Genomic DNA, 26,667 nt, shown 5'->3' on the forward strand with positions numbered 1-26,667 from the left:
TATGTTATAAAATCTGACAGATAGCCGAGATAATCGCGGTTCGTGTATGGAACCATCCGAGATCTGGTGACGATTAAATGTGCCAAGAAGAAATATTTTTCTATCAATTTGCGAATCAAATTATTTATTTCAATTTTTTTATTTTATTACCGCGAAATTCGCGCCTTGTCTATAACAGTTGTAGAACAGTAGATCTGTCAAATCTTCCGCGCCTCCAATCGCGCCTGCTGTTTCGCAGAGATACCCAACTTCGGTATTGCTGATATTTTCGCGGTAGCGCGAACCGATTATTTTTACTTTTTCTGGCTGATTTGTGTGAAAACTCGTGTCGAGAAATGAGTTTTGTATTTTATTTTGCATAAACTATGTGAAATAAATAATTTGATTCGCAAATTGATAGAAAAATATTTCTTCTAGGCACATTCAGTCGTCACCAGACCTCGGATGGTTCCATACACGAACCGCGATTTTCTCGCCTATCTGTCAGATTTTATAACTTAATTGGCAGCTCAAGTCATACGCGATTTTCGCGGTACCGCGATGATCTCCGTTCGTCTATTTCCAGCCTTACATTGGAGAAGCGTTAAATCCCTTAAAATATTCCCAAGCAACATTTTTATTACAGTTTTGTCATCCAGGCGACCGACCAGTGTACATTATTTTAATAAAAAGTATTTTAAATTGCGATAAAAAACATGAATTGCTTTAAGATTAATCGATTTCTACGAGATTTAATTTTAAAACAACAATTTAAAAAATGTTTAATATTTTTCATTGCTGCTCTACGGTTTATGAAAAATTGTCTGAAAGAAGGAAGTTCATAAACAACCCAAAAGCTTTCAATTCGAGTAACATTTCCTATGAGTATAAAATATAAAATATTAAAAATATTTATGAATAAATAAAATATATTAAATACAATTATTACCTATTCAATCTGTGTTTCAGGCCATTTTAAATAAAAAATACTTTAGGTACGAGGGCTCTTTTTTAAAATGAGGTTAATGAAGTTTAAAAATACTTGTATGTATTTCATTATCCTGCTTCATCAATAACTGGGTAAATAGATAAATTATCATTTTTTTATTATTTACTCTTTTTATGCATAAGATTGTTAAAATTATAATTATAATAAAAATAAACAATATTAGGACATGATTATTTATTAATTTGCGCATCCACGGCGGTTAAAACAGGCGTTCAAAAATGCTACTTGGGTTTGTGATAAACAGGCGTTCCGCGTAACGCTAGCGTAACGTAGAGGGCTGAGCCTTACTTTTACCGGGTAAACGAACGCAACTTCTTGGAATTGGTGATAAATAAAGATTGATCGGCGGGTTGATAATTTAAAATCGACCAAAAACGTTAATTTTTTTAAAAGTAAAAGGTGGTAATGATTCCTTTTTACGATTGAGAATAGGGTGAACACGGCTACTTTTAATAGCCTATTTTCTTATGACCGTTTCAGAGAACAATAAAAGCATGCACTTTATTTAATGCACTCCATGCTTTTCTTGGTAATCAATATGTTTTTATCGCATTTTCTACAACAAGAATATACACATTTCGATGGGTTGTAAACGGGGTGGGCGTTGTAAAGCGAATGTAACACTGTATGTAACCCACGCATAAACAAAACCGAACAAGGGACGGTTCCGGGAACGACCACTAGAGAGCGCTTCCGAAGCGTGTACGCGAGCAGATTTGTTTGAAAACTCGAGCCCAAACGGAAAAGTGATTTTGTTTTGACCGGAGTTGACAGTTGGAAAGCAAAGCTAGGGAAGCGGCGTCTCGGGAGGTTTCCGCAACGATTTCCCAGTCGTAGGTGTTTGACGAGGTTTAAGGAAGAAAAGCCGAACTAAAAAGCGCAAAACACTTATTTGTTGTTCCCGATACCAGAAAGAAAATAAAAAAAAATTGTGTTTTCCGTGTGTGTGCCGAAAGAAAGTTAATGCCCAGTGTAGCAAAAGCAACATGATGTACGATCAGCAGATCGACGAGAGAGGCTACCTGGTGTACCGGAACCGGTACAACGGCAAGACGGAGCAGGACAACCCGAACCTGCTGTTCATTTTACTGACAATCAATGAAAAGTATGCTGGCGCCCGCTACAGCACGTACCGTTGCGCTGGGAAGCTACACGCCCTCCAGAAAGCCCTGCACAGTGAGTACACATATTGCGCTGGTTGCGTTAGCTCGCCGTGCTAATTGCCGTGTTTTCACTCTCCCTCCCTTCTCCCCGCGCTACGTAGCATCGTACATTCCGTTCGAGATGGTGCATTCGATCCTGAACCGCCACCAGCTGAACCTGATCGACAGTGCGCCGTCGATCAAGCCGGGCCAGCTGGCGAGCGTGGTGCACGACGTTTACTTTGCGGCCGCCCGGATGGGCTACTTCGACGATCTGCCGGCCCGCCCGAACCTGGACGCTGCCAGCGCCCTGCTGGCCGGCTTCCTCTGGGCCGTGTTCGACCCGAAGCGCACCACGCCCGTGTCGGTGCTCGAGTTGCGGCAAGCGTTTCTGCTGCTGTGCGATCACGCCACCCACGGCCAGCTGGTGTGGGAGCACTTCCGGCTGACCAGCGACCACAACCTGTGCGTGTCGCGCCACCGGTTCGAGGCGATGCTGACCGTCCTGTCCAAGGTGCTGACGTTTCTCGGCGAGCCGGACCACCTCCGGCCGTCGATGGTGCAGCAAATCACCGGCGAATGTTTCGCCAACTATCCGGGGCTGGTCGGACTGACCGAGTATCAGTTCTGCTGCCTGTGGAAGCTCTCCTCGCTTTTCTCGTACTACGCGAACGTGGTCACGCTCTGCAAGCGGCTGCACGACACGGAACACATCACCCACGGCATGCCGTGCTACGGCTGCCGGGCTCCGATCCGTGGCCTGCGCTTCAAGTGCCAGCGCTGCCGGCACGTGTCCCTCTGTCTCGATTGCTTCACCGCCGGCTACAGCAGCAAGCGGCACAGCATGGCGCACAAGATGTACGAAATCAGTGCCGGCGAGGGCGAGACCGGTTCGCGCTGCACCGCCTGGGCAGGCAAGGTGTGGCGCTGGTTGCGGGTGACAGCGACGGGAGGGGCCAGTGGGGCCACTACTTGCAGCCGTGCGGCGGCGGCCGGCGGTGGCAACGATGGCCTGCCCAGTGCACCCTCGACGTACGAGAATCTGGAAGCGAAGCTGATCGACACAAAGGCGGTCGATCTGGGACAGAGCGAGGAAGCGCTGGCCGGTGAGCCGGATGCGGGCGGCGAGCGGCGCGGTACGGCGCAGCGCCGCGAGTCGACCATTAGCAGCACGCTCAAGCGCAATATGAGCCTGTTCAGCAGCGTGGAGTACGGGGCGTTTAACAATACGCAGCAGAAGAATGTGCTGGCGCGGCTCGCGGCCACGCTGGAGACGCTCGAGGAGCGGCACGAAGCGACCCGCATCCGGCTGGCCAAACGAGGGGAGGAGGGCGGTTCGCCGACGGCCGATGAACTGCGCGCCCTGTTCGAGCAGTACGTGGCACAGGTGGCGGAGGGTTTGGCGCAGCTCAAGGATATCGGGGCGCAGCTAGGGCAAGGACTTCCCCAGTGCTCCAGCACACCGTACCGCCAGACAGCGTCACTAACGGCCGATTGTTCCAGTGAGGTGGCGAGAGAAAGTAAGTGGCCCATTCCCATTATTCTCCCTTACAGGGTTTTCCAAGTCACTTTCGAATGTACACATTGTTTTTCTGCGCGTGCAAGAAGTTATTCCACATCATTGTGATATTTCATTTCAATTATAATAATTTTTAATTTCTTCAGCATGATTTTCAACACTTCACCTGTCAATGGATGATGAGCAGTGCTGCAAAATGTCACTGTCAATGTCATAAAAAATCGAACTGAAACAAAATCCATATCAGCGTCATGTACTCAATTGTGATAATCAGAGGTGATACTCAAAACGATTGGTGTGATCAGTGCATACTTCATGACACTTTTGCGGTCAATGCTAGGTCATTCAGTATGCCATGACTTTTTTTTACCGTGATCATTTCTGCAAAAAGTAACTGCCATAGTCACGATAAATTCCGGCTGAAACAAAAGTATGTCAGCGTCACAAGCGCTAATGTGACGATCAGAGGTGAGACTCAGACAGTTGGTGCGATCATCACATGCTTGGTGACATTGTGTGCAACTAACTCTTGGTCAATTACTTGGTCGCGACATTTTATGTCAGTGATCATCATGATAGTCATGGGAGATATGCGGTGCTTGCGATTTGTTCGAAGCAACAAAATGAGTATGGTTTCTCCCTCTGTTTGACCCGACATACCATCAAACCAGACATAGCGAGGAAGCATGCTCATTTGGTTGCTTGGAACCACACGCCAAGTATATTCCCAGAATGTCATGATTATCACCGATAGAAAATGTCATGACCAAGTGGGTGACCAAGAGTTGGGTGCTACAAAAAATGTCACCAAGCATGTGATTGGTCCACCAACTTTTTGAGTCTCACCTTTGATCTTCTCAGTTGTGTACGTGAGCTAATTTGAGCTTCGTTTCAGCCATGAATGTTGGTGACAAAAACAGTGGCATTTGGTAGCATTGTTCACAGCCAGAAGAAGTCATGAATATGCTTGTGACGGCATTAAGCTTATCTTGTGAGTCAGAGTATCGCTGTTAACTAAAGCACTTGCATGTCGCGTTCGACATGTCATGACGCACTTTCATTGAGTATCAGCAATGAGCATCAAGCTACCACGGGTATGTTTACTGTTTTTGTTGGTAAACATCTCGTGATAATCATAACATTTTGAAGCACTGGTGACGAGATCTGGCTTCGAATTCCGGGGATAAAATGATGGCAGCAGCCCGTTGAAGTGTTGACAATCATGCTGAAGAAATTAAATATTATTATGATGGAAAGCAAACATCTGATCCATGTGGAATAACATTTTGTATGCGGTGAAAAACAATGTTAACATTCGCAACAGACATGGAAACCCCTGTATCCAGGCACCTTTTTACGTGGTCTGCCCTTTGCACCAGCGGGCATGGCTCTGTGCAAATGGATTGTTTTAATGGCTTTTGGTCGTTTCTTGCAGAATCGATGGGACGCTCGCGGATAATGGAAAAGACGGAACTGTCCGTGCGGGACATCAGCACCTGGTTCCACATCGAGCTCGACCGTGCCCAGGCCGGCGAAACGGACGCGAAAGAACCCCTGTCGGACGAGCGGCCGCCGCCACCAAAGCGGGACGAGCTATCCTGCCGCATCGATCGGCTCAAGATGGACACGCAGATGGCCAACTTCCGGGACCTGCTGCTGAAGGTGCGCGAAATCGTGGACGACTCGTACAGCGACAACACCGAGCTGGCCCGTTCGACGCAGCAGATCGAGAAGGCGCTCGACCGCATCATCGCCGAGGAGGAGCAGAAACGGGCCCAGCAGTCGCCGCCGTCACCACCGTCATCAGCGCTGTCCTTGCTTCCGGTCGTCTAAAAAAGAAAAACTCACCCACGCACAGGCACACAAACACACAAGAGGTCACATTAGTTAAGAGAAAAGAGAACTATTTTGTTTTAATCGATTTGTGAATAAACTTTTATCCTCTGACGGCACATTTGGGAGTGGCACTCGAAGCTCGAAGCGTGACGAACGCGCACGACCGGGGGGAGGCCTTCACGTTTCCGTGACGGCCACCTTCACCTCGTCCAGCACCAGCTCGATCTGCTGGTCGAGGGCCAGTATGTGGCCGATGTTGCAGCTTTCCGTGCCGATGAACGTGACGAGCAGGGGCAGCTTGTTCATCTGCACCACCTGGTAGCCGGTGTAGACGGAGATGATGTTCCGGTTACGGCCCAGCCCGAGCTTGTTCGACTGCTCCGTCGCCATCGTGAAGGTGGTGTGGAACGATGGCTTCATGATCATGCCGAGCGATTTGTCGTCGCCCACCTTCATCAGCGGCACGCCGTCCCGGTCGGTGATGATGATGCAGTTCAGCCCGGCAACACTGGCGGTAGGAAGGGTGATAGGAGGGCAAGGGAAGCAAGAATGTTCAAGAATCACCATCGGGAGTGGAACAGAAGCTGGCAGGTCCTTACCGTTTCCGGATGTTGTGGAAAAACCGCTTCACATCGTCCGTCATGCTGGAGGCTTCGTCTTTCAGAACTTCGGAGCCCTTTCGAATGCGGAGAGGTTGCGTTTGCGAATGTGTTGGTGTGTGTGTTTTTTGCCCTTTTCCGTAAAGTTTTGCCCTCCTCTTCTAATCGCCAAACAGATTACGTTTTGATAAGAAAATACACACACTTATGACAGCTCGCAGCGTCATTTCTCCACGGCAACCATATTGCGTATGTGCAGCCCTGCCGTTTGTCGCTCACTGCCCATTGGGCCACTTTTTATTTTAAAAAGAAAGAATTGTTCTTTGTTAAACGGTGCCAATTTATGAGTTTTTCTTTTTCTTCGAAAATATGGCCCCGTGTGTACGGCGCACTGTAAACAAACGCCACAACCGAGCGCATGCCCGACGGCTGATTTTGACAGCTCGGCGTCTCTCCGTCTCTTTCACCCCTATAGCCGCAAGCTGAAGGCAAGCGGGTCGTCTCGAAGCAAGCGAAAACTGTAAACATCGCCCAGAAATTGATAACAGAACGGGAAATTAAAGCGGAAAATCATACCCTCTTAGTCATACTTAGTCATCATACTTAGTGGCGTTTTTTGTTGTTTCTTTTCCTGCGGTCACGACGGCGCTGAGTCATCGTCGGTCTTCGGCAGCGGACCGTCGTGTCTAGCAGACAGATCATGTGAATGCACACAATCAGACGTACAGTGGGCGCGAACAGAGCCAAACACACTTGTTTACTTCTCCCGCATCTGATCCAGCTGACTCGAAGCGACGCAACGAGTGTGTGTTTGTGTGCGAGTGTGTGTGTGTGTGCCAGTGTGCGCGTGTTTATGATTTTCCACCGGCGCAAAACAAGAAGCGCCCTTGTTCGACTCTCGATTTGACCGTTGCGTGCTGCGGATTGCAACACGCAAAACAGCAGAGACCACTTTCCGTAGAGTGACGAGGTTGTTTTTTTCTATATTTTGTGTACTTGGGAAATTTGTCAGCAAAAAGACCAGTGTAATACAGAAAAGGAAGGAGAGCCAGAGGGTGAACTCGATTGCACGCGACGTATCGTCGGGAAAATTCGGGTTTGTTTGTGTTTGATTTGCAGCACTGCGCCACCCGACCCCAGGGGGTGGACGGCATTAGGCAAAACAAAAACAATTCGCTTTTTCGCATAAACTTGAAAAAAAAAAAACAACAACAACTCAAGCCGCCAGCACGACCCAAGTGTGTGTATGTGAGAACAGGTGCTAAAATACCCTCCCTTGCTCCACAAAGAAAGGTGTGCGTGTTCGCTTTGTGATAAGAAAATACCTTTATCGGCGACCAGAACGCATTTCCCTACCCCATGACAACGAGAGCCAGTGTGTAAGCAGGTGTCACAGGCAGGTGGTGCGCACAAAGAAATGCATCTATTCTGAGTTTTGACCTAAAAAAGGATTGTGTACAAAAAAAACCCAACGCTCTATCAACAATTCGGGTATCTGCGTGTGTGTGTGTGTGTGAACAGCATCGAATTGTGCAGCAAATAGCAGCGAATCCGTACAAGTGTGTGTTCCGTTTTTACGCGTAAGCGAAAGTGGGAAATTCGACGTGGAAATCAAACGGCATGGCATCGTCCCGCCGTCGCACAGCGGCCATGCAATCGATCGGCAGCACGGCCGTGCTGCTGCTGCAGCTGCTGATGGCAACGGCAGCACAATCAAAACTGGTAGGTGAACCCATCACTCCCAGGAACTGTTGTCCAACGTTTCAAAACAACCATCAACAAGCCTTTGCTAGGAAGCGGCCGCAAAAGACTCATTGGATATGGTAACACCTTGTTGGTCGTAGCCCCGTACCAAGCAACCACCACTCGGCCGTAGATTGTTTTATGAAACTGCTTTCTACGTTTTAGGACTGAAGCTGCCGGATCGGCTTGATGGCTTCACGGTCAGCGCCGGTCATTTCGTTCCCCGTAGCGCTTAGTCGGCGGGATTGCATTCACAGATCGCACAGGGCTATCGTATTTGCCAGATAAGCATTAACGCCGACACGGTGTCACCCCTCGCCAGAGGCCAATTTGACACCAACGACACAGATAGCGCGCAAAAGGCGCCGCGCAAACAACGCGCGAACACCTGTTAGTGGTAGCGCGTGATGAGTGTGAATGTTCAGGCAGCACGATACAATATCTAGCATCTTAGCAAACACTTATAATAAGCCGATGTTTGTTTAATAACATCGCCCAGGATCGATGTACTAATCATCGGCAGTAGGTGCAGAGTAGTGATGAACCGAAGTTTTCTGGAATCGATTCCGGATAGTAGGACCGGAATCAGTTTGTGGAATCGATTCTGGAATCGGTTTCGGGATTGGTTTCGGAATCGGTTCCGGAATCGGCTCCGGAAACGACTTCGGAATTGGCATCGGCTCAGAAATTGGTTCCGAAATTCGATTCGGTTCCGGAATCAAAATCGGCTCCCAAATCGGAATTGGCTCCGGAATTGGAATCGGCTTCAGAATTGGAATCGGCTCCGAAATTGGTTCCAAAATCGCAATCGGTTTCGTAACCAAAATCGGCTTCGAAATCGTAGTCGGTTTCGGCATCTCCATAAGAATAGATATTTGAGTCCAATCAGGCTAAGTATTGATAGCCACAAAGAATCAAAATTAACTTGTAGACGATCCATTTTTATGGAGATTCCCGGACTAATTTCGCTTCTGAAATTCTGATGATTCGGAACAACTGATTTTTACTCCGAAGTTTCTGGAGTCAATCCTGATTTCGTTACCGGAGCAAATTGCGATTCCCAGGTCAATTTCGATTCGGAAGCCGATTCTGATCCGACTTCGAAATCGGCTCCGAATCGACTCCATAGCCGGCTCCGTAATCGATCCCGGATTCGGAATACATTTGGAATCGTCTTCGAAATTGATTCCAAGCACGGAATCGAAATTGGGAAGGTCCGATTCCGAGCTCCGACCACTAGTGCAGAGGCTATCCAATATCCAAAGCTTATATTTTGAGTGTCTGGGTGGTCCCATCGGTACAAGTCGTCAGCTCGCACGACTTAACAACATGCCCGTGGTCGGTTCAAGCCTCATATGAACCGTCCACCCGTAGCAAGAAATCCGGCTGCGTGGCACTAATTGTGTTTTGAAAGCCTATATAGTCTGGCAGGGGACCGCGTAGGTCGTAGCGCCGCCAACAAATAGTAGAAGAAGAAGAAGACCGTTTAATATGTTTTAACTCTCAAACATAATTTCCTTAAATAATGCCACTTTAAAAAATGCAACTTCTCTTCTCCCTCCATCCATTGGCAGCTGGTGAATGGAACCGATTGCATCGTCCGGGATCCGCTCTACAATGTAACGTTCGATTTTAATGCGCTCAGCTCGGACCTGAACCACCACGTGACGTCCGAGGAGAGTGGCGAGCGGTTCTTCTTTAACGTGTGCGACGACGAGCGCCAGCCGGTGAACCGTACCGAGCCGCGCGCCTACCTGATGCGCGCCGGTCGCAAGATAACGCTCGGGTACGAGCCCCACCTGCAGCTGAACGACGGCCGGTTCCAGTTTTCCTTCACCGGCGAGCCGTGCGGCAACGGCAGCCACTACACGCTGGACATCATACTGCTGTGCAGCTACGAGCACACGCCGGAGGATTTGCGTGTCATCCCGCACACGCCCGACCAGTGCCGGTACTTCATCTTCTGGGATACGCCGCTCGCCTGCCAGCCGCTGCCGACCGGGCTCGCGAACAACCGGTGCACGGTGCGGGACGGTACCGATCGGCACGCGTTCAATCTGCTACCGCTGGCCGGTGCGAACCACGAGATACCGCTCCCGGACGGGTCCCGGTTCGTGCTGTCCGTGTGCAAACCGGTGCGCTACGGTCACCTGACCATGTGCCCGCCGGGGACGGGCGTGTGCCGGGTGAATGGAACCGAGTACCAGGACTACGGCCAGGCGGTGGCGGACCCGAAAGTGGACACGTCCACCGGTCGGCTGGTGATGGAGATGCGCTCCAAGTCCGCAACCGGCTGCCCGAACTCGCTGATTGTGTTTGAGTGCGGCCGGGAGGACGGGCTGGAGACGGTGCCGGTGTATCGTGGACTGAAGGGGAACTGTACGCACGAGTTCCTCTGGCGTACGCCACTCGCCTGCCGGGACACGCGGCCCTGCTCGGTGACGAATCCGATCACCGGCACGCGGTACGATTTGGGCCTGCTGGCGAACCGCACCTACACGCTGACCTCGCGGGACAATCGGACGTACGAGCTGGGCGTTTGCCACATACCGGCGTCCAGCCGCTGTCCGCTCGATGCGGGCGCATGCGAGGTGAGCGCCAAGCAGTCCGTCGGGCTGGGAGCGATCGCGTCCGAGCTGCAGTACGAAACGACCGGTGCCCCCTACCTGCTGTACCGTTCGGGCGCCGTGTGCGACGCAACCAGCGGCCGGCGCTGGGAGACGCGGCTCGAGTTTATCTGCGAAACGGACCCGGTGGAGGGTGGCCGCACCGGTGTGGTCGTGCCGCCGACCGTCGTAGAGAACGGCGACTGCCAGCTGGTGGTGCACTTCGAGACGGTGCTGGTGTGCGAACCGGCTCTGATGGCTTGCGGCGCGTACAACGAGTCAACCATCGATCAGTACGTCGACCTGACGCCGCTCGTCGACTCGACGCGTAACTACGAGGCACGGGGTGGAGAGGCGCACGGTCGCCGCTACTTCCTCAACGTCTGCCGCCCGCTCGTGCCGCAGTATGGGTTGAGCTGCCGGGGCGGGGCGGCCGCATGCGAGGCAACGTTCGACGGCGTCACGGCACGCAACGAAACGACGCTCGGCTTTCCGGACGTGTCGCTCGTGGTGGCGGGCGACACCGTGCTGATGAAGTACCTGCGGGGCGATCCGTGCCCGCAGGATCCGGTCACGAACCTTTCCACCACGGTGGAGTTCCGCTGTCAGCCGAGGGCTGGCCGTGGTACGCCGGTACTGCTCGAGATCGAGCACGGCTGCCACTATCGGTTCGATTGGGCAACGGCCGTCATATGTCCACCGGAGCGGGCGGTACCGTTCGAGCAGGGCAACTGCAGCGTCCACAATGCCGCAACCGGCAGCTGGATCCGTTTGGATGGCGTGCTGGAGGATCTCTCGCCGTGCGACAAACGGCCCACGGCCAGCGTGGACTATCGGGCCGGAGCTCTTAACCTACACTATACGGTGCCAGACGCGGTCAACTGTAGCCACACTAACGGTAGGTTCTAACTCACCCACTAAAGGTCTTAAGTGTGTTTGTTCGTTTGGTCTAATGATTTGGGGTATTTTTTTTAGGCGTAAAAACCTTCAACGTAACCGTCGTATGTGCACCAGACAGTCCATTAGACCGTGCAGCGGTAAGTACCTGAACGGTGATGAAAATTGTTTTGTCTGTACGAAGATCGCACATTATATTTTTTTAATGGGGCAAAATTGTATATTCTTATATTTTTATTGTACACATTATTATTACAAAACAACGTTTTCCATACTCGAAACTAACCGATATTGCCAATGTTTCACTGGAAAACAAATTCTTCAACTTTACAACAAATCTCATCTTTTAGGATATACATTTTTCCGGTTTCCTTACTTATCGAGACAATTCCGTCTCTTGGGATTTCTTTTATTACTAAAAAAAGTATAAAGATTAAGTAAAAAAAAAGTTATCACTAGTTTTTAGATGCCAACAGGGTTGTGAGTTATAGCACCTATTTACAAAACAAAAAATATTTCAATAGTCCTCCACATTTCATAATGAGATTTTGTCTCCGTCCAATATCATTTTGCTGTATGCTAGTCAAGTTGTAAGAGGTAAAGATGCCGTAAATTAGCTGCACAAAAGTAATGTTCTTTTGTTGATTGGACGCAACACTCTTAAAAATAGGCTAAGGTAAGCACTAGTTGGACATGCCATTGCTGATGATGAATGGCGGCATCGTAGAAGGTTTAGAAGGGTCACCATAGCAACCTAGTGGACCGTCGTGCGCAATGCCCTTTTCGGCATGTTCGACAGGCGGTGTGGTTTCGGATGACGCCGGTGTCATGATGGCCGGTGCTTTCAGTAGATTTAGTTTGTCCACGGACGCCATGCGCATGTTGTCGGTTGCCTGCACACCCTTCGGCCGGCGCTTGTGGGGCATGGCGTAGTGCAGCTTGTCCCAGAACCACGGATCGTCCCAGCGGACGTACGTGTTGGTTTTGAGGTATGCCCGGAGCTCCGGATCGAGCTGATCGATATCGCCAATATCCTGGTAGATGATGGGAATGACGCGGTTGCGCTTGTCCTCCAACGACTGTAAGTACGCAGTGTTAAACTCCATCTGACCCCACACAGACTCGAGGTAGTTGAGCGAGAGGATGATAATGGTGCGTCGTGAATCCTCGACCGCTTTCGTTATCTGGAAGAAGAATTGAATTGATTAATATTATGATTATAAATGAATAGAAAACGCCGTTTGTCACTAACCTGGGTGGCAATCATCTCGCCCGGCATAAAGTCACGCACGTGCCAGCAGATTTTGAAGTTGAGCTCTTCGCTCTCAAGCCTCGGTAACAGCTGGTCTGTGACGAACTCCTCATCCTTGTGCGAGTACGAAATAAATGCATCGTATCGCTTATCCATATCGATTTGCTCCTCCGTGACCAACCACTGTAGCAAATTATGCTTGAAGAGCCACACTTTGATCTCCAGGCTGTATTTCATGTACAACCAGATAGCGAGTAAGCAGGCAGCAAGTACCAGTGAAACTGCCGCGCTGATATAAAATTTAAGCGTTGTCGGCCAAGCACACAGATCATTTAGTGTAGCCGAGTTGATCGGTTGACCGTCGGAGCACTGGAGGGTAGAGTAGCCAGCAATGCGTGCTGCGTTATCGACGGCGAACGCAAGCAGTGGATTTTCACAGTGGCAATCCCAAGGATTCGCTGACAGGCTGATGTTTCGGAGAGCGGTATGATTCAGCTTGAGTATGAAGGCTGCGTCGACCTCGGTCAATTGATTGCCAGAGACATCGAGAAGCTCGAGCTGTTCGGGCAAACTATCTCCAGGCAGGGTGGTGAAGCTGTTGTTTGCTATGTTAAGTCGGCGAATGGTATTCCACCCTTCACCCACGTTGGATAGCTCCTTTATAATATTCTGCTCCAGATACAGCTCGATCATATTTCGGCCGATGATCGAGGGGCTTTTGATAACAGGCACTCGGGTTAGATTAGCAGCGGTGCAGTTTACAATAGCACCCTGATCTACGGCTCGTTTGTAGCATTTGCACTCGGTCGGACAGAATCCAGAGGATACATCAATTTTACATAGCAGATCCTCGAGGGACAGGTCTTGCGGTTTACGTCCTAGCAGCTCGGGAGGCTGAGCGCAATGAAGTCCCTTTATCGGGACGAATTTACCGGCATTCAATTGATCTTGAAGATAAGTTACTAGCGACGAGGAAATACAGTCACAGTTGAGTGAATTATCTGCAAGAAGGATTTGTCTTGGAGTATTTATAGATCTATTACTGAAGGTAGATTTTTTACTGTCATTGAAAGTGAACATGCTAATCTTGTTTGATTCCAAATTGACCTTTTCAATTTTAGGTGACAGAAATGAAAAATTTGTATCGCTAATGTTCAAGATTGAGTTATGCGACAGGTCAAGAGATTGAAGGTTTCCCATGAAGCCTTTAAAGTCTCCAAATATTTTGATGATGGCGTTGTACGAAAGGTCCAGGTCAGTCAATCGATCCAGGGTGTGGAACGGTGTCCGGGATATGTAATATGTTTTACCGTCGAGGTAAAATACATCTGTACCATTTTCATGCAGTGCCACTTGGTTGTGGCTAAGATTGAGCATTTTTAGTGACTGTGCCTGAGACATGAACGCATCCCTATCGATCATATAGAGCTGGTTATATTCAAGATGCAGCTCTTCCAAAGAGTGTTTAGAATCCAGTAGATATCTGCAAAAAGATAAAAGGACAAATATTGGAAACAAATTCGAACACAACAACATGTGACTTGATCTTACTTGCTCAATGTTGTTAGTTTGTTATGACCAAGGTTGAGAATGCGTAGCTTATTGGTACTCTGCAGCAGGGTGTCTGGCAACATGTTGATTAACTCGTTGTGCTGTAAATAGAGCTCCTTCAAGATGGACGAATGACGCAATAAATTTTCCGGGAGGCTTTGAAGCTTGTTGTCGCTGAGGTCGAGTTTGGTTAACTTGCTAGCCGCGGTAAAGAGTCCTTCCGGCAGTGTTGTCAATTTACAGTTTGATACAGAGACGTCCTCAAGCATCGTTAGTCCTGCGAACAGTTCATCTCCCAGTACAAGTCCAGAGCCATGCTGATTGTCTGCCCGAAACACCGTAAGCTTCGTGTTACGCTTGAGCAGCCCGGAAGGTAGGCTTGTGAGCTTGTTCGAATTAAGGAACAGGTGTGTAAGGTTCGGCAGCTTATCGAACACGTCCTCTTGCAGGGTATCCAGCTCGTTATACGTTAGATCAAGTGAAGTGAGATTCGGGAGGTCAGCAAACTGTTCGATACGCTCCAACTTATTATGGTACAACGTTAGTGATCCGAGGCTGGGCAAATCGGTGATCAGCTCAGTTGGTAGTGTGGTGAGCTCGTTTTCCGTCAACTCGAGCGTGGTCAACTGAGTCAGTGTGTGTAGCAACACTTTTGAGTTGCGACTGCCACCATCGCCTTCTCGCAGATCGATCCACGTTAGGCTCTGCAAGTACTTGAACAGTTCTGGATTGTCGAGCGGCATGCGGGAGGAATTTTTCATCGACAGCACCTGCAGTTTGGGCAGATCGGCAAATAGTTGCGGATCGAGCGTGACCTGGTCCGAAAGTTTCGCATTGTCGACGAAGAAAAGCCTGCGGATCGAGGAAAGTTGGGTGCGATCGAGAAAGACCGAGAGCAGTTCTACGAGCGACTGATTGCCTACCGGGAGTGGGCAGTTTTGATAAGCCAGCTCTTCAAACTTGAAGCGGGGTAGGTTTTGGATGTTTTCAAGCAGTTGAAAGTCGGGTTTGTCGGAACAGGTCACCTCCAGCTGGCGAGGGTTTGTGTGCAGTGTAAGTTGAACGTTGAATCCTGGACATTTCGCTTTCGATACCAAGTCAGAGTGCTTTTCCACGGTGCAGTCATTGCCGCTGGCTTGTGCCGTCAGTAAGACCATCAGGCTCAGACAGCACACCCAGACGGAACCCATCGAGGAGGATGGCGGGGTGGATGGTAGAGTTGATGTTGAGCGTATATTGTTTCTCCCTGATCCTGAAAAGAACAACAGACGAATAATAGGTATTACGTGTTAGCGATAATGTTGCTGATCGGGATTACGATTAGATGCAAACTAGTTTGACGGGTATGTTTCCTTTGTATATGAATATATTTGCCAACCATTCTGGCATTGTCGTCATTCTGTAGTAGTGGTAGTGGTTCTATACTGTAGTTGATGTAATGAGACAATGTCAGTAGTCATGGTCGGTCCCAACAAGCACATACAAATCAGATGCATAAATGGACAATTGTAAACGATTGCATAGATGAGAATGGATTCTGAAATTAATGCAGCCTATCAGTAGCATCGGCACTCCATGGATCTTTGAGGAACGTACTAGGTTGAATGACGTGTGGGTTGAAAGCTGCAAATGGAAACGGAAACTGCTGCCGTTTTAAAACATGGCTGTTAGTCTTTCGGCAGCAGTGCAAAATTGTTCATTGCGTAACGCGATCTTGTCGATCAATAAATCGAAGATGGCCGTAATTACTCTATCGCTCTACAGTAGTACAGCGGAAAAATGTCACTACGTCAGGATCTTTGGCCCTGGTTCAGTGTGTGTTGGCCGTTGATGAGTCGAGTGATCAAAGATCCGAGATATGGCGTAGAGTCGGTGAGCGAGAAGAGGAGAGGCTGCATTCACTTGACGCACAGCAACACATAAACACACGAACACACACGCTTAACCACATCCGGACGATCGCGGACGTCGCTTATCGTCTGTGGGGTACGTCGAATGGTAACCGGTTTCACTGATGGCGTAGTACGTTACAAGAGCGACGAGATGCGTAAAACTATATGATTGAATTAATGTGGCATACGCTGCCGGGGTGAACATTGGCAAGCACTGATTTTACATAAAAAATTAGGTGTAATACACAACACTGCGGCATTCACACGACTTACCTGTCCGGTGGCTGCGTGGTGGTGTCGCCGTACTACTTCGCACGACGTAATGCGTTCCCGTGGTCCGGTCTGCCTCTGCTCAACGCGCGAATAGGCCTCGACTTGTTTTTGTTCTGCGTGTGCCTTTCCCCAACGCGGTTAGCCACCGTGCCAATTACGTGCTTTCGGGGCTTTCCCAGATGACTGTTTTGCTTCACACAAACACCTTGACGCGTGCACGCGATGCATGTGTATGGGTGTGCGTGCGCGCTAGGCGATCGATCCGCAGGTAGTGTCTATTGTGTCTGTGGCCGCGAAATGCGTGTAAACAACAAAACCCGTCTACCCTTTCTATCGAACGATCGCGACTGTTGCTTCACGCACACAAACAAAACCTAAGGGTACAAACTTTGGTGGTGCGTCAGCCCTGCGTCAACTAGCCCGCGAAACTCCGTCCGTTGCCGCGAGCTACTGAGAGCGTACTGACGAGGGAGGGCACAGCGAATCCGTGAGCATATCGCATCGTGTTGCGCCCTCTCTCGCGCTTGGTAGGGCGCCTGTAACTCCTGCTTTGTATTGGCTTTTATGTTTATATGTGTGTATGTTTCTAGCGAACAAAAAGGGGTATTGATTTACTGGACACACTGTATAGTAGTCCAGTCGATTGCAGCTTATTGGATGCTATACGAGATAGCTTAAATACGTGTCAAACAAACGGTGGCATTCAACTAGCGCTGCCACATTTTCCTGGAAGTATAGAGAATTATGGGGAATAAAGTTACACTTGCTAAAACAAAGACAAGCAATCACGGCTCAGATTTGTATCGCAAATCACGTTTGTCGGCGGGAAAAAATCACGTGCCAGTATTACAAACCAAAACAGTAGCTACGTATCACATTCCAATGTCTGGCGCTGCTTAAACGGGTAGTTTTACTGGTCCGCTACCTATACGGTCGTACTTTCCCGGTCAATTTGGAAAAACCAAAGTTAGTAGAGATTTGAGCTTTAATTTTGACCTGTATAAAATCGTGGCTCATGAAAAAATCGTTCATTTAATCTCTTCTGCAGATCCTAATGGTTTTTTTTTGCCAATTCCTTAACCTATTATGCCACCAATAATGCCTATTACTGATTTTGAAATATAACAGATCTGCATATTTCATACTATACTAGCTATACTAGCTAACAGGCAGCACACATGTCATACAACGATGTTACGTCGCGGAATTTTTCTTTATTTGTGTCAACATTTTTCAGGATTGCTTTGGACCTCATAAGCAAAGAGAGTAACTTTATTTCTTTTTTAAAGGTTGTTCATTCAACAAAAATCATCATTAATCATAGTTGATTTACACAAATCCATTTTGTTTTGGCATCATTTTATCATTTTTTCTCATTATTTTTATAGTGCCATTATAGGTACAAAAACATCTCATCAATCAAAACTTAAACCTAAGTCGTTACCTAAACAGATTTCATATTAATATGTCATAATGAAAAATGACAAATATAAAAAAATGAGCAAAAAATTGACGTTTGATGTTTATATCTGCACTGCGCTTATTATATTAATCTAAAGCTACAGTCAAAATTTTCATCAATTCAATTAATAAAGTTTGATGCGTATATTAATCAGAAATTCGATATTACATCAGCAATCAATCTTTACTGTTCAAATCAAACCACAAATCATTCAAATCAAGTTAGCCGTGATTCGTGCAACAATTGTCAACTCATACCGACAACGGTCTTGACCGACAACGGTTGTGTGCCAAATAACAAGAAGAAGATTAGCCATATTGTAACCAAAGCAGAGAAAACTTTTTTTTTAATTGTATTTGTTTAGGAAGACAAAACATGCTACAATTTTAATTTATTGAAATATGCGATATTTACCTTCTTTAATCTTAATATACTAAAACATATGTGCACCACTACAAATTGCAGCATTACGGGTAAATTTAGCATTATTTCTCAGGAATAAAACATATAACTGTAATTTAACATAAACTATTTTTTATACTAGATGTTCATTTACACACTTTCTACCCCATCTTTTAAATAATTGGGGGTTTTAGTACAAAACTCTGAAAAAGCCGTGATCAAAATAAATACACTCCTTCAATCAACCAGAAGGATTGATTCTGTATAGTTGTGCACCGGAATCCAAAGAGCTACTTTTGCTATTTAAGATGCAATGGAAATACCGAATTGCTTGCTTGAGAAATGTTATGATTGTCTTTGTTTATTATCAGGAGGGTTTTACCAGATCAGATGATTTGTGAGCAGGAAGGCCCGATGAAACATTGTAACAGATATTGTAGATTGGGGTTTTATAGTTGATGATTACGGCAACCACATAGCGCTTATGAGCTAAGAAAAACAAATCTTTAATTTGCATGTTTTTTTCCTAATTCAGTTTTCTTCCGTTAGAATTGAGTAAGAATTGAAAAACAACCGACAAAAGTAATAAACGACCTTTACCAATTGTATACTACTGGAGAAAATAGCTAGATAAGACGATATATCGGTTGTACGGAATCTAATGAAAGGCGTCGAAGGACAAGTCTTTGCATTCCTCTGTACATTACAATTTTATTCATTTTTTGTAGATAATTATTCAAATTTCAATGAAATACAGTTCTTTTGCCGGTATTCATTGAATAGTTACCGGTTTAGCCGGGCTCGTAATACAGTCGTCAACTCGTACGACTTAACAACATGCCCGTCATGGGTTCAATCCCCAAATAGACCGCGCCGCCATACGTAGGACTGACTATCCTGCTATGGGGGGGAATCAATTAGTCACTGAAAGCCAAGCCCACAAGTGGGTACAGGCAGGCCTTGACCGACATCGGTTGTTGAGCCAAAGAAGAAGAAGAAGACTGTTCTTTTGATGTTATTTATTTGTATATGTCAAAAATTGTTTATTTTAAGCAATCCGGCAAAGCCGTCCCTCCTGAATACATAAAAATTGTTTATTTTACTGTCTGTATTAAGTAACTCGATTCTACAGCAACAGAGCTTTATTGCTGATGTTAACTTGTTAGTGAACGAAACAGGTGCGAATGTTGTTGAGAAATACATGAGAATAAACATATAATACATGAAAGATTTAATTATAATTGCAACCTGCTCTTCGGTGGTTCGGATGGATAGTTAGACTCTTACTGACTATCTTACTGGGTGCAACAGGCAAAAATTGTTGCAGGGCCTAGTCTGGAGGGTTCGGACTAGTTTGTATCATCTTTGGAGATATGCATGATGCTTTCTTGAGGGGGCTGTAATGCCAGTTTGTCCATGGGTGACATCATCGAGACTGTTGCTATCACGCAACACGTGGTGCTTCATTAAAGACGTCATGGGAATGTGTTCGGTTGCCTGTTCGTGTTATGGACCACGCTTACGGGGCATGGTGTAGTGTAGCTTATCCCAGAACCACGGATCATCCCAGCGGACGTACGTGTTGGTTTTGAGGTAGGCCCGTAGCTCCGAATCGAGCTGATCGATCCTGGTAGATGATGGGAATGGCGCGGTTGCGCTTGTTCTCCAACGACTGTAAGTACGCAGTGTTAAATTCCATTTGACCCCACACAGACTCGAAGTTGTTGAGCGAGAGGATGATAAAGGCGCGTCGTGATTCCTCGATTACTTTTTTGAATTTGAAAGAAGTAATGGAAGAACAAATACAGCACTGGTCATTTAGAATCCATTTGTTTATAGCTCATTGTAATGCCCGTAGTGTGGTATTGGTGAGGCTGGTGGTCGCCAAGGGTGCCGGGCCTTGTGGGGCGTCAAATCAATAGTCTCCGTTATAAAAAATGGGCGCTTCAAGAGTCATACAGAATAATACTACACACGCAAGTGCATTTCACATGAAAGTAAAAAAAAAACTAAATAAATAATTTCTCAGGGCACTAGCCAAAATTTCTCTTACTTCATTTGTTATTGAAATATTCATCGATTTGCTTGGTTATTTTTATGTTTTGGAGCATTTTCTGATACCATTGTAAATAATCATCTCGAAATGCTTGACTAAAGTTTATATTCGTTGGGGATTCGCCTCGAATTCAAGTCTGACTAGAAACGTAAAAAAAAATCATTTTTAGCGGATCAAGTAGCCGTTGGTAGCTGCTGATTGGAAATAAGATGTTTCCTTTACATTGCTTCTAAACGACCCAAACAATTTTCCGCGACACTTCCTAAGTGACATTTGTTCTAAATTTTTATCGTGGTCTGCTCTAATGGTGCTCGAGACACAAAATTGTGGATTTGTGTGTGATAAACCGCGTAGAAAGCGTCAAAATTTAGTTTGTGCGACTGTATTACCTTCTTCTATCGGAAGATAATGGCGTCCAATTCGTTTAAGATTCATTTGCTTAAATATTTTGCGAAAAACGAAAGCAAATTTTGCGTGGCGTTACTTTGTGAAAATTTAGTTTTTTTTTTGGAAACGTTGTTTCCAAGAGGATAGAGTAGAGAAGAAAGCAACGTAAAACTTGTGCCTCACACAATTATACGACACTTTCCTCCTGTCAATTTTAAAGTTAATTTTAAATAATAAATTAGTATCGTAGCTCTTATTTGCCTGAGCGATAATCAAAATTAAAGATATGCTCATCGTTTACCAATCTTGATCTTGATTTTACATCGGCACCAAAAAAACGCGCCAGGAACACAAATGATATTGCTTGTTATGTGAGATTTTGCTGGTTATAACAGGTTGGCTGATAAGTCCCCGGTCTGACACATAGATGGCGCCGCTAGTATTAAATACATATTTTTTTATATAGTACCAACCTTCAAATGATTCGTGTCAAAATTTGACGTCTGTATGTCAATTAGTTTGTGAGACAGAGCGTCTTTTGTCAAGCAACTTTTGTTATTGTGTTGTTCCACCAAGACAACGCACCGTGCCACAAGTCATTGAGAACGATGGCAAAAATTCATGAATTGGGCTTCGAATTGCTTCCCCACCCACCGTATTCTCCAGATCTGGCCCCCAGCGACTTTTTCTTGTTCTCAGACCTCAAAAGGATGCTCGCGGGGCAAAAAAAAAAAATTTGGCTGCAATGAAGAGGTGGTCGCCGAAACTGAGGCCTATTTTGAGGCAAAACCGAAGGAGTACTACCAAAATGGTATCAAAAAATTGGAAGGTCGTTATAACCCAATTGACATTTTCGAGCACGAATAATCGGGAATTCGAGCAAATTCCCTTAAACTGGAGCCTTAAACTTCCCTTAAACTGCACCAGTTTAAGGGAATTCAGAAAAAGTCCTTTAAAATCAACTGTGATGCGGCTTTTTCGTTACTTTCTTCTACATTCGCTCGGAAATGATGTTTCCTATCGTTTTAGTTGGCCATGTTCCCATTTTATACTTAAATAATATCTTTTTTTATATAAAATAATGTCACACAAAATTAGCTTTGTTTTTCATCAAAAAACCATAGCTTTGAATGAAAAATGACCTCGACGGCATCGTCCATCGATAGAGGAACGTCTAATTTACGAACGCACCAAATTTTGGCGCTTTCAACACACTTGATCACATACTAATCCAAAATTTCAAGCGTATCGAGTACTAATCGAGCAGATATGGGAAAACAATTTCGAGCAAATGTCACTTGGGAATCGTTGTATCGCTCTTGAAGGGAACTATGTTGAATAATAAAAACGAATTTTGACAAAAAAATGTGTTTTTCTTTGTTATACCGGGAACTTATCAGCCAACCTGTTAAGAGGTATTTGTTGAACATTCATGTGTGCTCGTTATAAAGGGTACTCGTTTTGAGGGGTTCCATGTGAATTGCATGGAATTACATGTGTTGTTAAAATTTACTTTATTGAATATTTTTAACGTTATTTGATAGACTTATTTCTTTTTTTTAAATGTTGGAGTGTTATGTATGTTTCATTGCCATTCTATTTCGTGCTTGTAATTTGTAAATTCAAATTATGTATTAACAGTGAAGTCCCTTCCCCACTTACGAAATACCACTTGGAAATGTTCTTAGGTCGCTTTAGACCTTGCGTGAAAGTGAGCGTATAATTTGTTTTTTTTTGCTATATTTCATCTGATATATCAGTCGGATTATATCAGAATATAATTCATATTGTACACCAAAAGAAAGGAAATTCAATTCTCCAACTATTAAGAATGTAAAACATATTAAAATTATGCATTAAGTACAATTCCTAGTGATTCCCCGCTGACCATTATTTTTTCACCATCAACAAAGCGGGGAATCAAATGGAATGCATTTAATTTATTCATCAAGATGGTTTGTAAGTATACGATTAAATGATTGTTGAGCTGTATTTACTGAAAAATATACCTCTATCATGATACGTTTTTAATTTTACTTTGTTTACGTACGCTGCGATCGACTGAATAGTTTAATGAAACATTTCTGATAGTATAAAAGCAAAATAATGTTGATTTCTTTTCTATTTAAATGACATTTGACTTTTGATCGATACTTAGACCCGGGTTTTAGAACATCTTGTGGCAATATTCCTATTTATTTCAAAACACTGTGCCTATTTTTGCTTTTACAGGTGGCTCAAATTACAATGGGAATTATTTAGTATCCTAGCGGTCTGTTGAATTATATTTCCTGGTTAGATGTGACTGTGATACGGTGTTGTACTTGTGTGACATAATCGGTAGTGCGGCTAGCAATTAGTTTGTCTTGTTTAAAGACGACATGGAAATGTTGCAGGTTGGCTGCTCGTGCTTTGGGTGACGCTTACGGGGCATGGCGTAGTGTAGCTTATCCCAGAACCACGGATCATCCCAGCGGACGTAAGTGTTGGTCTTGATATACGCTTGGAGCTCTGGGTCGAGCTGATCGATATCGCCAATATCCTGGTAGATGATGGGAATGATGCGGTTGCGCTTGTCCTCCAACGATTGTAAGTACGCAGTGTTAAATTCCATCTGACCCCACACAGACTCGAGGTAGTTGAGCGAGAGGATGATAATGGTGCGTCGTGAATCCTCGACCGCTTTCGTTATCTGGAAGAAGAATTGAATTGATCAATATTATGATTATAGATGAATAGAAAACGCCGTTTGTCACTAACCTGGGTGGCAATCATCTCGCCCGGCATAAAGTCACGCACGTGCCAGCAGATTTTGAAGTTGAGCTCTTCGCTCTCAAGCCTCGGTAACAGCTGGTCTGTGACGAACTCCTCATCCTTGTGCGAGTACGAAATAAATGCATCGTATCGCTTATCCATATCGATTTGCTCCTCCGTGACCAACCACTGTAGCAAATTATGCTTGAAGAGCCACACTTTGATCTCCAGGCTGTATTTCATGTATAACCAGATGGCGAGTAAGCATACAATAAGTAACAGTGAAACTGCCGAACTGATATAGAAACTGAGCGTTGTCGTCCAAGCACATAGCTCGTTCAGTGTAGCCGAGTTGATCGGTTGACCGTCGGAGCACTGGAGGGTGGAGAAGTCCGTAATGCGTGCTGCATTATCGACGGCGAACGCAAGCAGTGGATTTTCACAGTGGCAATCCCAAGGATTCGCTGACAGGCTGATGTTTCGGAGAGTGGTATGATTCAGCTTGAGTATGAAGGCTGCGTCGACCTCGGTCAATTGATTGCCAGAGACATCGAGAAGCTCGAGCTGTACGGGCAAACTATCTCCAGGCAGGGTGGTGAAGTTGTTGTTTGAGATGTAAAGCCGGCGAACGGTATTCCATCCTTCACTTCCGTTAGATAGGGCATTCAGCTTATTCTGTTCCAGATGCAGCTCGATAAAACTACATTTGATGATCGATGGGCTTTTGATGACGGGAACACGGGTAAGATCAACAGCGGTGCAGTTGATTATAGCCGCCTGATCAACGGGCCGTTTGTAGCATTTGCACTCGATCGGACAGAAATCAATGGCAGCATCAATTTCACAAAGCAGATCCTCCGCGCGCAGTGTTTGCGGTAGACGTGCAGACAGCGCGGGTGGCTGAGCGCATTGAAGTCCCTTTAGTGGGGTTGATATACTGGCATTCAAATGCACCTGTAGATATGTGACTAGCGACGAGGAAATACAGTCACAGTTGAGTGGATTATCAGCGAGAAGTATTTCGTTGGGTAAGCGATGGAGTGGTTCAATGCGGCTGGGGTCGAAATCGGGATGTGTAATCTTGTTTGACTCCAAATTGACCAGGTTAATCTTGGTCGACAGAAATGGAAAATCTGTATAGCTGACGTGTGTGATAAAGTTGTGCGATAGATTCAGAAATTTAAGATTTCTCCAATATTTTTTAAAATGATCAGATATGTTGACGATCAAATTGTGTGAGAGGTCCAGATATTGAATTTTGTTTAAATGGCTGAAAAGCGCCCATGATGTGCTGTTAATCCTCCGATTGCTGTAGAATCCAGTTTTGCTATTCTCGTGCAGTGTCAGTCGATTGTGGCTGAGATTGAGTCTGATTAGAGACTTTGCCTGTGATTTGAACGCATCCAGATCGATCATATACATCTGGTTATTGTCAAGATGTAATTCTTTTAATTTTTCTGTGGATTCCAGTAGTTGACTGAAAGAGAAGATTGAAATGTAATGAAAGTCATTCGACATATTCTCGACAAAGTATTATGACTTGCCCTTACTTATTCAACGATTTTATATTGTTTTTTTCAAGGTGAAGAATGCACAAATTAATTGCATCACGCAGTAAGGTGTCTGGTAGCGGGTTCGTCAACACGTTGTTTTGTAAATAAAGCTCTTGCAAGTTTTCCAAATCTCGAAACAGATCCTCCGGAATGCTTTGTAATTTGTTGTGGCTAAGGTCAACTTTGATTAGTTTGAAACAATCTTCAAAAAGTCCTTCCGGTAGTGCGATTATTTTACAGTTGGATAAAGACACTTCCTTAAGAAATCGTAGATAAGCGAACAATTGTGTTTCTAGTACAAGTTCCGAACATTTCTGATTATCTGCCTTAAAGACTTCCAGGTGGTTGTTTTCCGATAACAAATCGGTGGGAAGTCTCGTTAGTTTATTTGACGACAGGTCAAGTATCTTGAGTTTCGGCAGCGTGCTGAACACGTCTTCTTGTAGTTTCACTAGTTGGTTAGAACTGATGTTTAGATACATAAGATTCGGTAGCGTGGTAAACTGACTAACATGCTTGAGTTTATTTTTGTCGAGGTACAGAGTCTTAAGTTTAGGCAGGTTGGAAACTAGCTCTTTTGGTAGTATCTCCATGTCAGAATTCTGTATGTAAAGATGTGAGAGTTGCCTGAGTTGATATACAAATTTTCCAGAAACACGATTCCTTCCGTAAAAATGGAGTTTCTTTAGCTTGGACAGGTGTCTGAACAGCAGAGGATTGTCAAACGAGATGTCAGCAAGATTTTGTATGATAAGAGTGTGTAGTTTTTGAAGTCCAGCAAATAGCTGCGGATCCAATGTGATATTCTTGGAATGTTTTGTATTGTCTATCAAGGACATTTTACTGGTATATGATAGCTGAGTGCGATCGAGAAAGGCCGAAAGCAGCTCCACAAGTGACTGATTGCCGATCGGGAGTGAGCAGTTCTGATAAACCAGCTCTTTGAAAGCAAAGCGCTCTAGTTTTGGAGTGTGTTGAAGCAGCTTATAGTCGGGCTTATTCGAACATGTAACCCTCATTAAGTCCGTGTAAATGTCAAAATGGAAACATTCAATTTTGGATTGCACGCTAGATGGATTTGAAACGATGCAGTCATTTCCGCAGGCGTTTGATGTCAGTAAAAACAGCAGGATCAGATAGTACAATGAAGCGTCGTGGGCCATTGAAGAGCAAGAGAAAGCTGAAGAGCTAATAAATGTTTGTAGAAACCTGAAAATAAAAACAACATACGTGTGGTTTTCAACAAACTGAAAGGCTTTGAAGAAGAGCATCTTGTATATAAACATTCTACAGCGCCAACATTAGGCTTGAGCAGTAACACTATAAAACATGATCAGGGTGAACGTACCTACAGTGGTACCAATAGTGGTGGTATTGTACTAAAATGCGTACCATACGACAATTTTAAAGTAATTAAGTTATTTATGTTAGTGTGAAATGTTATATGGTCTTTCAAGATGGGATGAAAAGTTAAATGTGGTGAATCCGTTACCTAATGACCGAAAAATCCATTATTTTGTGAAAGTTAACAACGTTTTTCCAAAATGCATAGGATTTCATAACGAAACTCATATTTTTTTACGTTTTAAATGACCGCATAACAATGGATTACTAGTTTTATTTCTCAACATAATTGTTATGAAATGTTATTGATTTACTAAAATTCATTGCCTTTAGTTATATATTTTTTTAAGAGTTGTTTTTTACCATAGTGTCATTACACAAAACAGGCATGTTCCTATAGTGGTCATTTTA

General features: G+C 45.3%; 5 protein-coding genes across 6 annotated transcripts in view; 2 read left to right on the top strand and 3 right to left on the bottom strand.

The window, feature by feature from the left end:
- The first annotated feature begins 1,740 nt into the window (after positions 1-1,740).
- LOC120905708 (dystrobrevin-1) lies at positions 1,741-5,601 on the top strand. Its single transcript, XM_040316722.1, has 3 exons — positions 1,741-2,164; positions 2,253-3,650; positions 5,085-5,601. The coding sequence occupies exons 1-3, from the start codon at positions 1,975-1,977 to the stop codon at positions 5,480-5,482; spliced, it is 1,986 nt and encodes a 661-aa protein (XP_040172656.1). The 5' UTR covers positions 1,741-1,974; the 3' UTR covers positions 5,483-5,601.
- LOC120905711 (ragulator complex protein LAMTOR3 homolog) lies at positions 5,537-6,473 on the bottom strand. Its single transcript, XM_040316728.1, has 2 exons — positions 6,085-6,473; positions 5,537-5,993 (listed from the first exon to the last, which is right to left on the bottom strand). Exons 1-2 carry the CDS (start codon positions 6,126-6,128, stop codon positions 5,663-5,665), a joined length of 375 nt encoding a protein of 124 aa, XP_040172662.1. The 5' UTR covers positions 6,129-6,473; the 3' UTR covers positions 5,537-5,662.
- A 131-nt stretch (positions 6,474-6,604) lies between these two features.
- Positions 6,605-26,667, top strand: part of LOC120905707 (cation-independent mannose-6-phosphate receptor) — a 105,007-nt gene continuing 84,944 nt past the window's right edge. The window contains exons 1-3 of the mRNA XM_040316721.1: positions 6,605-7,806; positions 9,402-11,331; positions 11,409-11,470. Of these exons, the coding sequence (XP_040172655.1) occupies positions 7,705-7,806; positions 9,402-11,331; positions 11,409-11,470 (2,094 nt within the window). The 5' untranslated portion in view covers positions 6,605-7,704. The remainder of the gene's footprint in view (positions 7,807-9,401; positions 11,332-11,408; positions 11,471-26,667) is intronic.
- LOC120905702 (protein toll-like) overlaps positions 11,528-26,667 on the bottom strand; it is a 46,352-nt gene continuing 31,212 nt past the window's right edge. Inside the window, exons 1-4 of one of the 2 annotated variants that reach the window (XM_040316713.1) lie at positions 16,299-16,771; positions 14,134-15,385; positions 12,583-14,065; positions 11,528-12,514 (exon numbers count right to left, since the gene is read on the bottom strand). In XM_040316713.1, the coding sequence (XP_040172647.1) occupies positions 12,014-12,514; positions 12,583-14,065; positions 14,134-15,323 (3,174 nt within the window). In that variant the 5' untranslated portion in view covers positions 15,324-15,385; positions 16,299-16,771 and the 3' untranslated portion in view covers positions 11,528-12,013. Of the gene's footprint in view, positions 12,515-12,582; positions 14,066-14,133; positions 15,386-16,298; positions 16,772-26,667 lie in introns of those variants that run through there. The other variant, XM_040316714.1, reaches the window with a different exon arrangement.
- Positions 22,449-26,121, bottom strand: LOC120905704 (protein toll-like). The gene is made up of 3 exons (XM_040316719.1): positions 24,910-26,121; positions 23,366-24,836; positions 22,449-23,297 (listed from the first exon to the last, which is right to left on the bottom strand). Exons 1-3 carry the CDS (start codon positions 26,073-26,075, stop codon positions 22,962-22,964), a joined length of 2,973 nt encoding a protein of 990 aa, XP_040172653.1. The 5' UTR covers positions 26,076-26,121; the 3' UTR covers positions 22,449-22,961.

The sequence above is a fragment of the Anopheles arabiensis genome, chromosome X (assembly GCF_016920715.1).
Source record: "Anopheles arabiensis isolate DONGOLA chromosome X, AaraD3, whole genome shotgun sequence".
NCBI classification, from domain to species: Eukaryota; Metazoa; Arthropoda; class Insecta; order Diptera; family Culicidae; genus Anopheles; species Anopheles arabiensis.